Genomic DNA, 14,648 nt, shown 5'->3' with positions numbered 1-14,648 from the left:
GATTCGTAGTCTTTACGCCTTTTATAATAATTCATATATTAGAGAATTCTCGTGTATGTAAAAATACTTATAAGTACCTAGTAATAATGGAAAAATAAGCATAATTTTATTACGAATAAATTTTAAGACACAAAACCGTAAATATCCACTATAAATAATGTTAGTAATAAATTATTCGCAGATTACTAGAGGCCAGTGCCTCATAAAATACTGCGACATCCGATTTGTGGAAATGGCATATAAAAAATTCAAAGAGGCTGCATGCGCGTGCAGTGTCCGCGACCGCATCACTCGCCGCTTGCATAAAACATGCAAATTGGACCACTTCGGTTGTGTGCCTAAGTTCGCTCGCTTTTGCACTTTTATGTAAAATTGAGAACCATTAGTCATGTAAATATTGTTAACGTGGCTGGAACGCACCTCTGCAATATTATTCTAAAATTATCTTTTGTTCGTATGCACACAGTCCAGCGCACACGGGCTAGTGAATTCCTTTCCTCTTTGTTTCTACCACGCGAGTTAAGTAAGTTCTTAGTGTAGGAAGTAAATTGTTATTGCTCGCGAGCTTTATTAGTTATCGCAATATTGATAAGTACAGTTCAATGATATTTTTGACTGTATTTTTTTTTTTTATAATTGGGAAGCCAACAATGGCACGTTACATAATGAATTGTCGCTCACGCTGACGATTGTTTAGCAATTATGCGGCTGAATGAAAAACGTTTGGCTCGGTAATGAGTTCTCAAACTACCTACGTAATGAACACGTATAATTTGCAATATTTTATTTTTAGGTAGTGAGGTAGACGTGTCTTTTCTTTCTCTTTTAGGAACTATCAAGGGAATTAAATTTGGTAAATAATAGAAGGAAGTACCTAAGTAATAATAATTACTTATTAAACTTATAAAAATATTAAACGTACGTAAATATCCATACAAGTATAAGTACTTAATTACACGTTAAAAAAATTACGTCTTATATAATTTACACAATATTTACATAATATATTAATAATGTTAGCTAATATAACAAGTATACGCTATGTCTCTAGACATTATCTAGAGAAATATCGTGCACTACATGCTTAAGTGATGTCTTCGTCAAACTGTCATCAAATAGCATCCGAAATCACGTTTTGAAGGTTAATTTTTGGTGAACTTCTAGAATGAAGTTTCTTTAAAAAAGAAGTCAATTAAGGTATACAACAAAAGTAAGAAAACCTGTCGTATACAACAAAGGTGTTTGCCAATTTCGGAGCTAGTACCTAAACGAGACAACACTAAAGGCAAATACAAACTTCATGGTTATATTCGCATTATGGTTTAGCTATATGTTTTTATGGTATTATAAAGCCTGAGTATTGGGATTAAAACATTATTGCGGCTGCAAACCACCTTTTTAGTTTTAGTTTGGAAAGAAATTAGGTAGGCGGTATTCAGGCAAAAAAATCTCGATACATTTACGATTGAAATAATGTTTGATATGTTCCCGATAAAAAATATAATGAGAGTGGTGGCCTTATATAAGCGAGTGAATTTAGAACTAAGTCCACGCAGAGGGAGGGCACGCCACGATAGCGGCGGTAAGTCCCCTCTTCGAGGTGTGGCTGACGAGACGTCACGGCGTCCTCTCATTCCGGACGACGCAGGTACTGACCGGTCACGGCTGCTTCGGCAGGTACCTGTATCGGATCCGGGTGGAGGATACGCCCGCGTGTTTTTACTGTACGGATCGGCCGGAGGACACGGTGGAGCATACGGTGGAGGTGTGCCCAGCTTGGGCTGAGCACCGCCGTGTTCTCACAACGGCCATCGGTGGCGGAGACCTCTCGCGTCGGGGCCTGGTAGAAGCCATGCTCCGGGGCGAGAGAGGGGTGGGACGCAGTCACCTCCTTCTGCGAGGACGTGATGCTCGCAAAGGAGGTGGCGGAACGGATACGGCGCCAAAGCGCCCAACGTCCCATCCGCCACGGCAGACGCACAAGACGCGGGCGTCGAACGTCTGCTGAGGATCGTCGGCCTCCATAGGCGCGGACCGTCGGGTGACGAGCATTGGGTAGCTCGTCGCCCGAAACACCCCAACGGCCCGTGTGTACGGCGCGTAGTGTTCCACGCGAGCCTCGAAGAGCAGTGTCAGCATAATTTGCGGGGCCCTTTAGGGCCGGTGCCTGCCTAGGTCTCAATGCCACCGGATCTTGGACCTAGGCACATAGGCAAAGGATGGGAACACCGTAGGTTCTTAGTCAGTAAAAGTCTGACACGCTCTCCCGCCCATCCCAAGGCGGGAGATAGTCAACTGACGATTTACCTACGTAAAAAAAAAAAAAAAAAAAAAAAAGTCCACGCAGAGGGAGTAGCGGGCACATTTCCACATAAAAAAAATATTATTTCATAAAATTGCTGGTGGTAGGATATATTTTATATCCGCCCGGGTAACGACCACCGTTCACAAGGTGTTAAAACTCGCCATAGCGGCCCACGTAAGTGTGTTGTGTTCCGGTTCCTGTGTATATCTGGTTCCAACAGGCCGGCATAATTGTGTGGACTGTCGAGGGGTAATCATCTCTAGTCAGTCGACATTCTATTGGACCCTGTTCCACTTACCAGAAGGTGCAGCGGGATCATTTTTCCGTGCACATATAAAAAAATAACAGGAAAAGATAAGTATTATTACATTGTATTTGTTATAGACTATAAAATAGTATGAACAACTTCGTAAAACATAACGGATATAAGATTTAAAATCGAGATGATAACATATTACAAAGTATAAATAGTACTGAATTCGCAAAATTTGCTATAAAGTTCCATTACGGTCTCACATGCGTAACTCGCATACGCATAAGTTACTCGCTTCCAGTGCTGTACCATTGCAGGAAATCGCTTTCCATTAAATATATTATATACTTGGCGGAGTTTGTATTTTACTACGGTATGATATGATAGGTGATACGATATAATAGATTGCGAGCCTATTGCCATAACAAAAAAACTAGGTATAATTATTATTTTTTGAAAAGTAAGATGCTTTGTTGCTGTTTTCTGTCGTGGGAATCTTTATTCAGAACTTTGTAGTTCGTCGTCCGGCGTGCAAGTAAATACCACAATACCAATGGAGCGACCTATTTACTTATTATATTGTTCATTAATTAAGTAAACTATTTTATGCATTAGATATAATAATTTATTTTTTGGAAATTTCATTCATAAAATCTAATAATCAATTAGGTATCTTGGTAACAATCAGTCAATGAAATTAATAAGCCCAACAAAAATTACGGTCAGTGTATTAGTGAGACCCTTGCTCGCTTAAGTGTGCATAAAGTTTGTCCTGCTGAAGGTAGACGGGTGAGATTAACCGTTGTGAGGTCTGACGCCAGCTCCATCAATTATCCCTTTCTATACCTTACTTTTTCGATATTCTCGCTAGCTAGATAAAGTCTTACATATCTACACGCCTTTTAACATATATTTTAAAAATTATTAAAATAATGATTAAAGATATACTACTAATTAGGATTTTTGTAAAAAAAAAACTGATATATAATTTTAAGAATATTTTATTTACAAAGGATTCATGCTGAGTATTTCCTTCTCTAGGAATTTTGGTATCAAGAGTATTGCATTTTTTTATGAAACTTAACAAGTCTTTTTTTTTGTTTTACGCGGGGAAAAAACGCGTTATCGCTACCACCACTTGGAGGGTCAGTAGAATGGTTATGTTGGTTTCACTGGTCTTACGGCTCAATGTCGACACTCGGGAGTATAACATCATCCTAGCGAGCGTTGGACCGAGTCGCTAACCCTTGTATACCCTACACCGGCATACCAACCAAAACCCGTGGTGGCCTTCTTCGGTGTATACGGGACGGCCCCGGGGTATCTTGTTGCGTTAAGATAGCTGCACGGACCCGTCCCTGAACTTACCAAGCCCAGCTCTTTTTCCAACACCCTTAAAAACGTTCCAGATTCATTTCATTTAAGTTTCGCTTCTATTACAGGTGACTTTCTTCTACACGTGAATGACATAAGGGTGGCACAAGGTATTCAAGTGACATTACAATGAATCGATATTCATGATTTAATTTTCATCGTGGTCCAGGTTACATTCGATGAATACCGATCTCTAGTCGTCGATAAATTCGTTGTAGCCAGAGTAAAACAATTTATGGCTAAACTTCATGTCACATGAATTTGACTGGTAGTGTCTCCGCGCAAACTGACTACATTTACACATTCTGCATCAGTAGAAACCATTTGTGTTGGCTGATGATGTAGGATGCCATGTTTTGTTACAAAATGAATTATAATTTAAAATTAATGGTGTTGAATAACAATAAAACCATTGTAGCGATCAGGGTGCCGACACCGACATCGTAAGCTGTAGTTTAGTGGCAAAGAAAACCAGTCTAACACAATAACCGTTATGCAATGAAAATCAGGTCGTAAGTCTAATGCGAAGTGACTCTAAACATGCACTCTACTACACTTTATTCATAGATTACCTAGATCGATAACTTGGTAAAGATGTCAACGATTTAATAAGTGTAATAAAATTGTATTGATTTGAATGATAATGTGTCATAGTGAGTGTTTTTAGAAAGTTAGTTTAGGAAAGGTAAATAATTATCCCCTTCTTTATGATAAAAGGAAAAATGTTAAAGTATCAACTGTTAGTTGGAAACAAATAAAATTTACCGACATCTCGCGCAGTTTAATAATACGTCCCGTCTATACGAATAAGGCACGCTTTTCGATGGCATGTGCGTGTTGTTTTGCTTTATGTTAGAATTTATATTAGGTTCCAATATAATATTGCTATTTGTCAAAATTGTAACGTTGCTAAATTGAATTGTCACTATTTTTAAATGTATTTTATGCCAGCGAACTATTTAATAGCAATCCTAAAATATTCTAGTAATTTTCTTTGTCCATTTAAATAATTTATTTAATCGAAATTAGTTACAGGCTTAGTTTACAAAACGATGTACAATGCAGTCGTAATACTATAATTTTATTTTTCCTCTAAACATTAAAGCTAGTAAATAATTAGGGTGGATCATATTTCCATGGATATGATCCATAAAATATTGTAATTGGAGAGCCCGATGGGCCAGTGTTGGGCACTCGGGCCCGTTGGAAGCGGCGGTGAAGTGCCACGAGTCACGACCTTTCGTCTCTAATGGATACCGAAAACCTACTTCACTTTTACGCGAAAAATCTTTTTGGAAAATAAATGAATCCATACCGTATGTAAATCGGAGAAGTCCCTTAAAAGTTTTTATTGAAAAACTTGAAGAACTGATGAAAATGGGGCCGCGACGTTTAAGTTATCTTCGTTCATCTTATGGATGTGATACCCGCTGAATTTTAAACGTATTTTGCATTCAAGTTTTTTATTCACTTTTTGTAGAGATTCGGGTAGAAATTTCACTTACTGACATAACAATTTATGCATATTACAGCAATCATTTAATACTCCTTTTTAAAAGATTAGTAGAACATAGATACTTAAGTTCCCTTAATATAGGCATGTCTAAAAACTTTAAGATAATTTTATCATAGAATTAGAATCACTACAATGATTTATAATTCAACCTATTAATATAAAGGGCGCTATGGCGACCTGACTCACCTCAATAAATAAAATATAAACTGTCGACTGTAATTTCTATTGTGCAGTTTCCAAGAAAGGTTCTTAAAATTGTATGTTCAACGACTCCAAAGGATATGTTCTTAAAAAACCTGGAAAAAATTGTGGACATGACTTCCACTTCTCATTAAACATGACTGTAAGTAAGGTATATTATATTAATATAATTTTAGAATAGTATTATAGCGAATAAAAATGATATATTCATATTGATTCCCTGACAATAAATAACCTAAATCCACCGCATTTTATGGCGAGATAAGAAAAAGACTTTTAGAATTTTCCTAGAGACGATACATAATTTTTTATCTATTTTATCGAAATAGAGCCGTTTCATAAATTACTAAAAAATACAGAGGTAGTTTAACAGAAGTAATATCATATTTATAGAACCCTGCCTGCTTCAGTGTTCACTAATTCATAAAACGTAATTTAAGCACTTGCCAAATTACTCTGAACTAAAGGGTCTATGTCATAATTAAGTTATTTAAGATTAATTAAAGGCGAACCGTGGTTGGGCTAGCTGAGGGTGGCGGCCGCGAGTTTTCCGCAGAGAGGTTGAGTAATTGATAAAGTCAATCGTGCTCTTAATCATGGTCAGCTCAGAGTTAAACTAAATAAATAGTTATTTATTAAGTTGTCTCAAAAGTTGTCAGCGCTCCTGGCAGATGTTGATTAAGCAAAAGTAGATTAGACCGATTTAGAAGTTACTTCTAAATTTTTTTGCTATGTTCGGTCACTAATTACTAACCTAATCATGAATGCACATATTTGTTGTAGTAAACATAAACCTTAATAATTATATTACCTTTACCTAGATTTTCAGTTTAAATATTTGCTTTATGTATTTTTAACTTATGAGCATTATATCAGACAGGATTATATTTTACTGTGATAGTATCGAATGGATAAAATAATAAATTCGATATTACGTATTAGGTATAATATGTTTTTAATGTGTAGAGATATGTCTCTAAGTACGAAAGGGAACGGGACTACCCAAGAACTTAATTAAAATTTTTTCAAATTAAGATTAGTAGTTATTAATTTTCAGTGTATGCTGTGTTTGACTCACTGTTACAAGTCATAATGCCAATGGGGGATATATGTAGTATGCAATAATTTACTATTGTTTACGATATCCACCTATCATCGTGACTCACGTTAAGTACTTATTAACTACAAAAAAAAAATAAACGACCAACTTCCTTTTGCGTGCCTGTAAACATAAAAGTTCATCGTGCGTATCCTAACATAAACATAAATTAAGTAAAATAGAGAGCATCCCCTTCGTTACAATATGTTCGTACCGACACTGAGGGTCAATGCGCAGTCAAATCTCCCTCGCATGAATTCAAGCGACTCCAATCGGCGAAATTATCAAAACTTTTTAAGTTAGAACTTTTCCTTAAACGAGAGAAGCGAGCGGACTTTTCATACGTTTGGACCGTTTGCAGCAAGAGTCGTTTCGAATGAATTCCATCCTTGTCTCGCGCGAAGGCATGAGTCAGGGAGCATAGGCGGCGACAAGCTTCGATAGAGCCGTTGTCTCGCGTGTGCCGATTCCCGCCGGGGCCGGCCGGTCTCACCGTAGCCGCTCGCATTCAGTTCTCGTCGCTGCGATGCCGAGGGCACACGTCACGACCGTCGCTCGCCAACAACACGACGCTTCGGCGATCGTACACCACTTCTCAGCAAACTAATGAGTTAGTCCTGCCGGCCAAACTCAACCCTGGAGGATTGATCATAGCTCGATATTAGATGACAAACTCGCGACACGACCGTGGTGCTTAATCACAACACTTCTTTGAATTACTTCAGCCCGATATGCTCTCCGATTTCGATTGGGTTGGCGTGTAATGTAAACAAATGAACATTGCTCAAGTTTTCCGGAATAATTTGTTGACATTGAGACTTGACTATAGTTCAAAGTGCATTAAAAGGACGATAAATGTAACCAATGATGCTGTTCGGTAACAAGAGTACGGTATAACGCGTCGCGAGTGCGGCATTAATGTGCCTGTAAAGGTAGAACTTCTGTAGGATGAGTGGCGACGGGCAATGGATTGTACGGTTGTTGTGGGCCGTGCTGGCAACGGCTTTGGCGGACTCCTGGACCGCGTACCAGGAGCAACCTTGTTGCCGGCCAGTGTCTCATCACCGCGTGAGGCACCACAGAGGTGAGTCATGCACTCGAACTACATACCTACCACAATGAAAAAGACTGTTGATTGTATTATCACAACGACACATTTATTTCTGATAATCGCTGTCATATCAAATGTAAATATTTACCTATCAAATATAATAGTACCAACGGCCGCACTGGAATTTATTACAAAACGAGCATGACAAATAGGTTAAATATACGGTTTTACTGAGATGATCAGTTAAATTTATATCGGTATCACTCAAACAAAAGCTGAAAATTTACTTCAATTAAGTCAAATTTTATTTATTAATAATGTAGATACAATGAACATGTGATTACATTACATACATTCTTTAAAAGTTATAACTAGCAGAAGGTTGAACAGAAAGTTTCATGGCATCAGTAACCGGTATTTTTCACCGTACACTGAACAGGTCCTGGCAACCAATGCACTTGGTATGCGTATTAAATGATCCTTTGAACCCATTTATGTATCTGTTATATTTTAATGTTGACGTTTGTACCCATAAACCTAGTTTGTTCTATTAATTAACCTACTAATCTTATAAATAGGATAGTTTGTGACGACATTTCGTTGTTCGACAGAAGTAAACGCAGATACTGCTGAATAAAATTTGGCGTATAGAAATAACACAGCTTGGATCAAAATAAAAGTTACTTTTCATCCTGGAAAAGTACACAGTGGGAGTTTAATAGGTACCGAAAAAGGTCTTACACACGGGCAAAGTTAGAGAAAATACCTAGTCTTTTATATTTAAGTAAAAAACCAGTCCCATAAAATTGGCTTTTAAAACTTTCTCTATTTCTGTGTTTGTTTATGGTATTCTAACCAATTAACAGAAGAAAACAAATGTTTTTTGGACTATCTACCGGAGATTAATGTACTTTACAAGCATTTCAAATGATTACATAATCAAGTACTTAGTACATATATTATAATATATAGGTATTGTATGTGCTAAGTACTTATCATTTAATTAATTCAAGTTTTAAGACTGAAACTATGAAACTATAAAGGCTATGAAACAATAATCGCTGTAATATTTATATATAAATTAAACAGACATTTGAGCGTTACATATTATTATCTATCATTTTATCTTATTAGTCATTTTTCCATATTTTATTATACTTTTATTTATTACATCTACCTACATTGTTTTATATTTATATCGCTCAAAGGTGAATAGTACAGAATGCTTTCGGGATCAAGTCCACCTATAATATATTGATGTTTAAAAAGAGTGTAAATAAATATTAATTTGATGTGCTTTTCCTAAAGTTTTTCGCTTCTCTATTATAAAAACTATATTAAAGTTCATAATATGTTCATGATAATATGTTTCTTCTATAAACAAATTATTCGCCTTATGACATATTACGTACTATTATTGAATTATTGTAATTTTCGTAACGAAAATTCTTATTTTCGTTATGAAAATTCGTCAAAGAAATAAAATTTTCTATGAAGAAAGAATAGATTATTCATATTATTTTGATAGCATCATGCTTGTTGATACAAGTTAACTGTATATTTTTTTTGTAACCGGACTCCGTAAAAATTAAAGGTAAGTAGTTCTAGTTAAAATGGTGTTATATTTTCCGGTCTGCGCCTGTTTGACGAGTTTTGATAAAAATAATATTAAATATAAAAAACTGAATGTTCTTGCTGTGATATAGGTGTTGCTTGCGGCTTCATCCGCGTTAAAAAGCCTTCTCGTTACAAAAGTCCTAAACAACTGTACCGATCCACAACGCCATCTATACGACACCGCCGCCATCTATTCATAAAATCAGATTAAGAAATCAATAAGTTCCTACAGAAATAAGTTACCGGGCTAAATAGTATCCTATCTGTTAATCCAGGATATGGTTTATGTTTGTTCAAAATTTTATCCAAATCCGTTTATCTGTTTCAGAGTTTACTTCTAACAAACATTCCAACATACAAATATCATATTTTCACTTTGGTATTTATAATATTAGTAGGACAAAAGGTAATAAGATGAGATAAGAAGTAAGATTAAATGAATCAGAACAAATTGAGGGATGCCTAATTGAGATGTCTATTCCTCAATATTTTGTCTTTGATTCACCATTTTATTTTAATGTAAAATTTATATCGATAGTTGTAAATGTCAGAAAGGCAACGTTGATCGCTTATTACAAAAGACAGTGCTCGACCTATCATCTATTGTTTGAAATTATCAAAATAATGTTTAAATGCGAGTTTTGGTAAAGGTGACATTCATGATTCACTTATGCTAATGTCAAAATACGGCTATACAATTAGCAAAAATGAATAGACGACTTACGAGTCAACAAGCATTCAACGTAGTTATTAAATTATTATTTTCGCAAAAGATTTAATTTTCGAAATTACATATTAATGATTACATATATACGTTCGAAAGATGTGGTTCACCCCTGTTCGCTTTCTGTTACTTATAATGCGACACATTCAAGTTCTTCTGCAATACAGAATTTTGATATCTAAGAAGATATAAAAGTATCCACTGCTATAAAAAAGTTAGACAAAAAAAACCTCTATAACTAAATTTGGAGTTTTATGCATGTAGAGCAAAAGTAAATATGTTTGGTGCCCCTTAATTTCTATTAATCTCGTCCTATAAGAATCATGATATTATTATTATGATATTATGTAGCATAGATAGGCTATAAAGATTACACATGAATAACTTCATTAAGCCCATTATTATGTTCAAATAAATATTTAATATCCGATGAATGGTTGCCCTGAATTCCTTTCGGACAACAAGGGGCGACAAGCACAATTTAACGTCATTAGGAAGTGGCTTACATTCCCATCTGTTTTGTCTGAACAAAAATAAAATATTAAATTTAAATACTATATTTATATCAATATATGCTACGGTATACGACGTTAATTCTTACTTCGTCGGTGACTCTATATTACCAGTTTCACTTCCAGATGTGATGGTATGAATTAGTGTAAATATAGAATCCTTAAACTATGAAAATTTTGAAATTGTTCTGCACAACCGTAATAATTAAAAGATATTTTACAATAATTGACTCATGAAGCGCTTGATACTCTACATTGAGCGCAAGATACTCTACATATACAAAAACCTTATAAAAACGAACATAAAACTTTTGATCTGTGAACGGTTTTATTTCTCACGAGTAAATTGTTGCCTGTTCACAAAGAATGAGTTTGAGCAAAAAATAACATGCATGGGTGCTCACTGGTCTCCCAAGGCACGGCGGGGGAGGATCACTGCAAACCGGTTCGCCGTGCGCTTGCGCAGGTAATTGACTGAGCTCGCTTCGCTTGGCTAAATTAAGTTATAAACGAGCTAGTGTAATCGAAACATAAGATATATCTGACAGTTTTATTATAATGTTCGTGCTTCATCATATCTACCATTGAAACGAATCTTAATAGCAATAATTATTATCCCGCGCGCCGATATTATACTTACTATAACACATGTTCTGTGCTTTAATAGATATTATAAATAAGTGCATCGTTTATAATTTTTTGCATTCATATTTTTTTATTTCGCACGTTAATTTATTTATCACTTAACGTGAAACTAAAACTTGTTTGTAGTTTGTAAGTTTATGCATTGACTTAAATATTTTAGTATTTATCTCTACGATAATATAAACGTATTTAATAAATATTTAACACAGTTTTTTTTGTTACTACGGAGCGTTGTTAGTAATCATTGCTGTAGTTAGTGGAACAATCTCAGCGCGGCGGGCGGCGTGTGGTCCATCTCACATCGCCCAAGCGAGGGTCGCGCGATCATTCAGACAGCGCCCGCCACTGATCTTATCGCGGTTAATATAAACCTATATTTACCAGACAACACATAATAATTAGATATCACGCGTGGGTGAAACACCCACAGGTATTGTGTTACAAAAATTATCCTCATTTCACTTTGGCATGCTTGGCGTCAAATATGTAGATAGCCTACAAGTTATTGATACCAAATACATTTAGTTCATGTTCATTTCTAATAACAACCAACAATAAACTTCATATTAGGTACTGGTCGTCTTGTTCAATAAAAAAAACAAAAGTCCAAAATATTAATTATTGATAAAATTAAAATACAATGACCAAAGCAAATATCAATTGGAGACGAAATAAGTAATTGCTTAAGGTAGGGTACCTATCTGTCTTAATTTCGTTTTTCGAAAAATGAAAGAAACTATCTTGAAATTGCAAAACCAAAACTAATAAACTCTAGTTAAGATTTTTAAACTGTGTCCCTAGGAAACTGATGCTATCGTGCGAACTCGCATGACTACTCTCGTGGAAGCTAGGAGGTAAAGTGAACAAATAGATTTATCGCTTTTCTCTGATCTCATCCCGCTTGCAGTTCATTCCGCCTGGAGCCGGTTTTTGCCGGGGATCAAGGGACGCTATCACGTTATGGTGACCATATTCTTTCACTGGATAGACAAGATATCGAAATCTGTTCGGTAATTTATGATTTTTCAACGTTGCGTAGACAGATGCGGCGGGTGCCTTTTTTATAATTTGTAAGGATTAGGAAATATGAATAGTTACATAACAATTTTAATAAAAATACTCAGAAGGCCTAAAGTTCAAACCTGAGTCTAAGTACTGCTGTAGTACGAATTCAAAAAATAATATCAACCCACCATAATATGTACAGACATAACGATCTCAGAGTCGATCCAACCACCTTCCATTCTAAAGCCTGTACATTGTTACGGGTTGCCATGAAAGCAAATAATGAACCCTGCCAAGTAATACATTTATTAACTTACTCACTAACTAATAACAAATTAAACTATGACTACGAACTAGGTTTAAATCTATATAACTAAAATTGGACGCCAGGAGAGTTTTTATTTTTCGACAACGGAACTCTGCCAAAACCAAGACCCGACCAGCAGGGTGTCTCAGGGATGTAATTAGTGATGAACCTCACATAAAGGGGCATGTCCTAAGTCTAAAACAAGTGAAAACATATTTTAGCTCTTCAGTTAACTATTTCAGCTCACCAGCCTTATTAACAAAAACATATAAACTCACCCCCACTGTGCACAACACATTAATTATATTAAACTCAAAACATATTCCAACTGTCAAGCAACGCACTAAACTATTATGCTATCTCGGTATAATTAAATGTACCGGTAAACACTGCGGGACGTTACACGTCATTCACACGCCAATGTCCTCCCGACAATGTCCGGAAGGTCATTCCTAATTTCGTCACTCGAAGTTAAAATACTTAATTTAAAAAAACATTAAAAACCTGCTACTCAATTGAGTGGATTTGAACTCGGGTGTCGAGATATCTACAGACCAGTGCAAATACCACCGAGCCAATAGCTCATTACAGGCATTTAACAAAACTTTTTATTAGTTAAGGTGCACTCTCTAAGATTTTCTATGCTTATACTTTGCTATGTCAACCTACCCGTCATTATAAAATAATAATATTATAACATTCCCCCAACCTAGCAAAGAAATAAAATATTCATATCTAATATAATATTTTATTTCGTTTAACTCGAAATATTATTATAACCCTGCCACAAGGGCTTTAAATCTTTTGAATGCCATACTCCAATAGGTTTACCATAAGAATTATTTAAATGAAAACATTGGCCGATAACTTTTTACTATGATGGCTTTCTCGAATTTGGGTGCTAATTTAGCCATAAATTTGGTTCCTGCTTTAGAGAGATACTTTGTTCTTTTCAAACCACATCGCCAATTTGAAAATTCGCTATTCTGCGTTTTTCGTTATAGGATTTGAGACTTTTGGCATGGCATGTCTTGAGTTTGGTTTCTACTGCCTTATAAATGGCGTTCCTAGACTGTAGGTCTGTCAAGTACTCCCGAGTGTCACTGATGAAATTTTCATTATTTTTCTCATTCGACACTATATGGGTGCTGGTGTCAGAAGTAGCTGGGATGGATGTTTTCCCTTCCAAAGAACAGAAATGACGGTGTATACTGGGTGGTCTCATGAATGGATGTTCGTATGGCATGAGCAAATTTCTGTAGATGAACATCCCATTCATTGTGTTTTTTTGACGTCATGTAAGACGATATCATTGTGCCTATTACTCTGTTAACCCGTTCCGTGGGATTACTTTGAGGGTGATAGTGAGGAGTAAACCAAATTTGACTATTATATTGTTTTATAAGATTCTTAAAAATGTGCGATTCAAATTGTTTACCGTTGTCACAAATTATTGCTTGTGGTATTCCGAACAATAAGAACTGACTTTCTAAGATTTCACAAATTTTATCAGCCTTCCCCGTTCTTAAAGGGAACAAAAGTATGAATTTGCTGAATAAGCAAGTTATAACTAAAAGCATTGTGTTACAGTTCTTACTTTTAGGAAATGGTCCCATTAAGTCCATGGATATTATCTGCCAAGGTTTTGTCACTGTTCTATGTTGCCCCATTTGCCCCAAGGGTAATTGCTGCGACACTTTTGCACGAGCACATATATCACATCTTCCCACATACTGTTTCACATCTGTTAGCATGTTAGGCCAAAAATACAATTGTTTTATTCTAAACAGAGTTTTTCTTACTCCCAAATGCCCTGCTGTACTATTATCGTGACATCGCTCTAAAATTCTCCCCTTAAGTGATTTCGGTATATATAATTTCCAGTCACAAGTTTTATCTGGAAATTGCTTTAGACATATTTTCTTATACAGTAAACCATTTTTAACTTGCCAGTCCGAGTTGACCTCTTCAGTTTTCTCTATTTTAGCCACTTTCTTTTATACCAATCGTCTTTGTGTTTGTCCAATATTAGAATGTTG

General features: G+C 35.8%; 1 protein-coding gene across 2 annotated transcripts in view; it reads left to right on the top strand.

The window, feature by feature from the left end:
• Positions 1-7,208: 7,208 nt before the first annotated feature.
• Positions 7,209-14,648, top strand: part of LOC115453398 (semaphorin-2A-like) — a 57,594-nt gene continuing 50,154 nt past the window's right edge. Inside the window, exon 1 of one of the 2 annotated variants that reach the window (XM_037441358.1) lies at positions 7,209-7,832. In XM_037441358.1, coding sequence (XP_037297255.1) covers positions 7,697-7,832 — 136 coding nt within the window. In that variant the 5' untranslated portion in view covers positions 7,209-7,696. The remainder of the gene's footprint in view (positions 7,833-14,648) is intronic. The other variant, XM_037441357.1, reaches the window with a different exon arrangement.

Source organism: Manduca sexta, chromosome 22 (genome assembly GCF_014839805.1).
Source record: "Manduca sexta isolate Smith_Timp_Sample1 chromosome 22, JHU_Msex_v1.0, whole genome shotgun sequence".
NCBI classification, from domain to species: domain Eukaryota; kingdom Metazoa; phylum Arthropoda; class Insecta; order Lepidoptera; family Sphingidae; genus Manduca; species Manduca sexta.
This window is presented reverse-complemented; position numbering and strand designations above follow the sequence as displayed.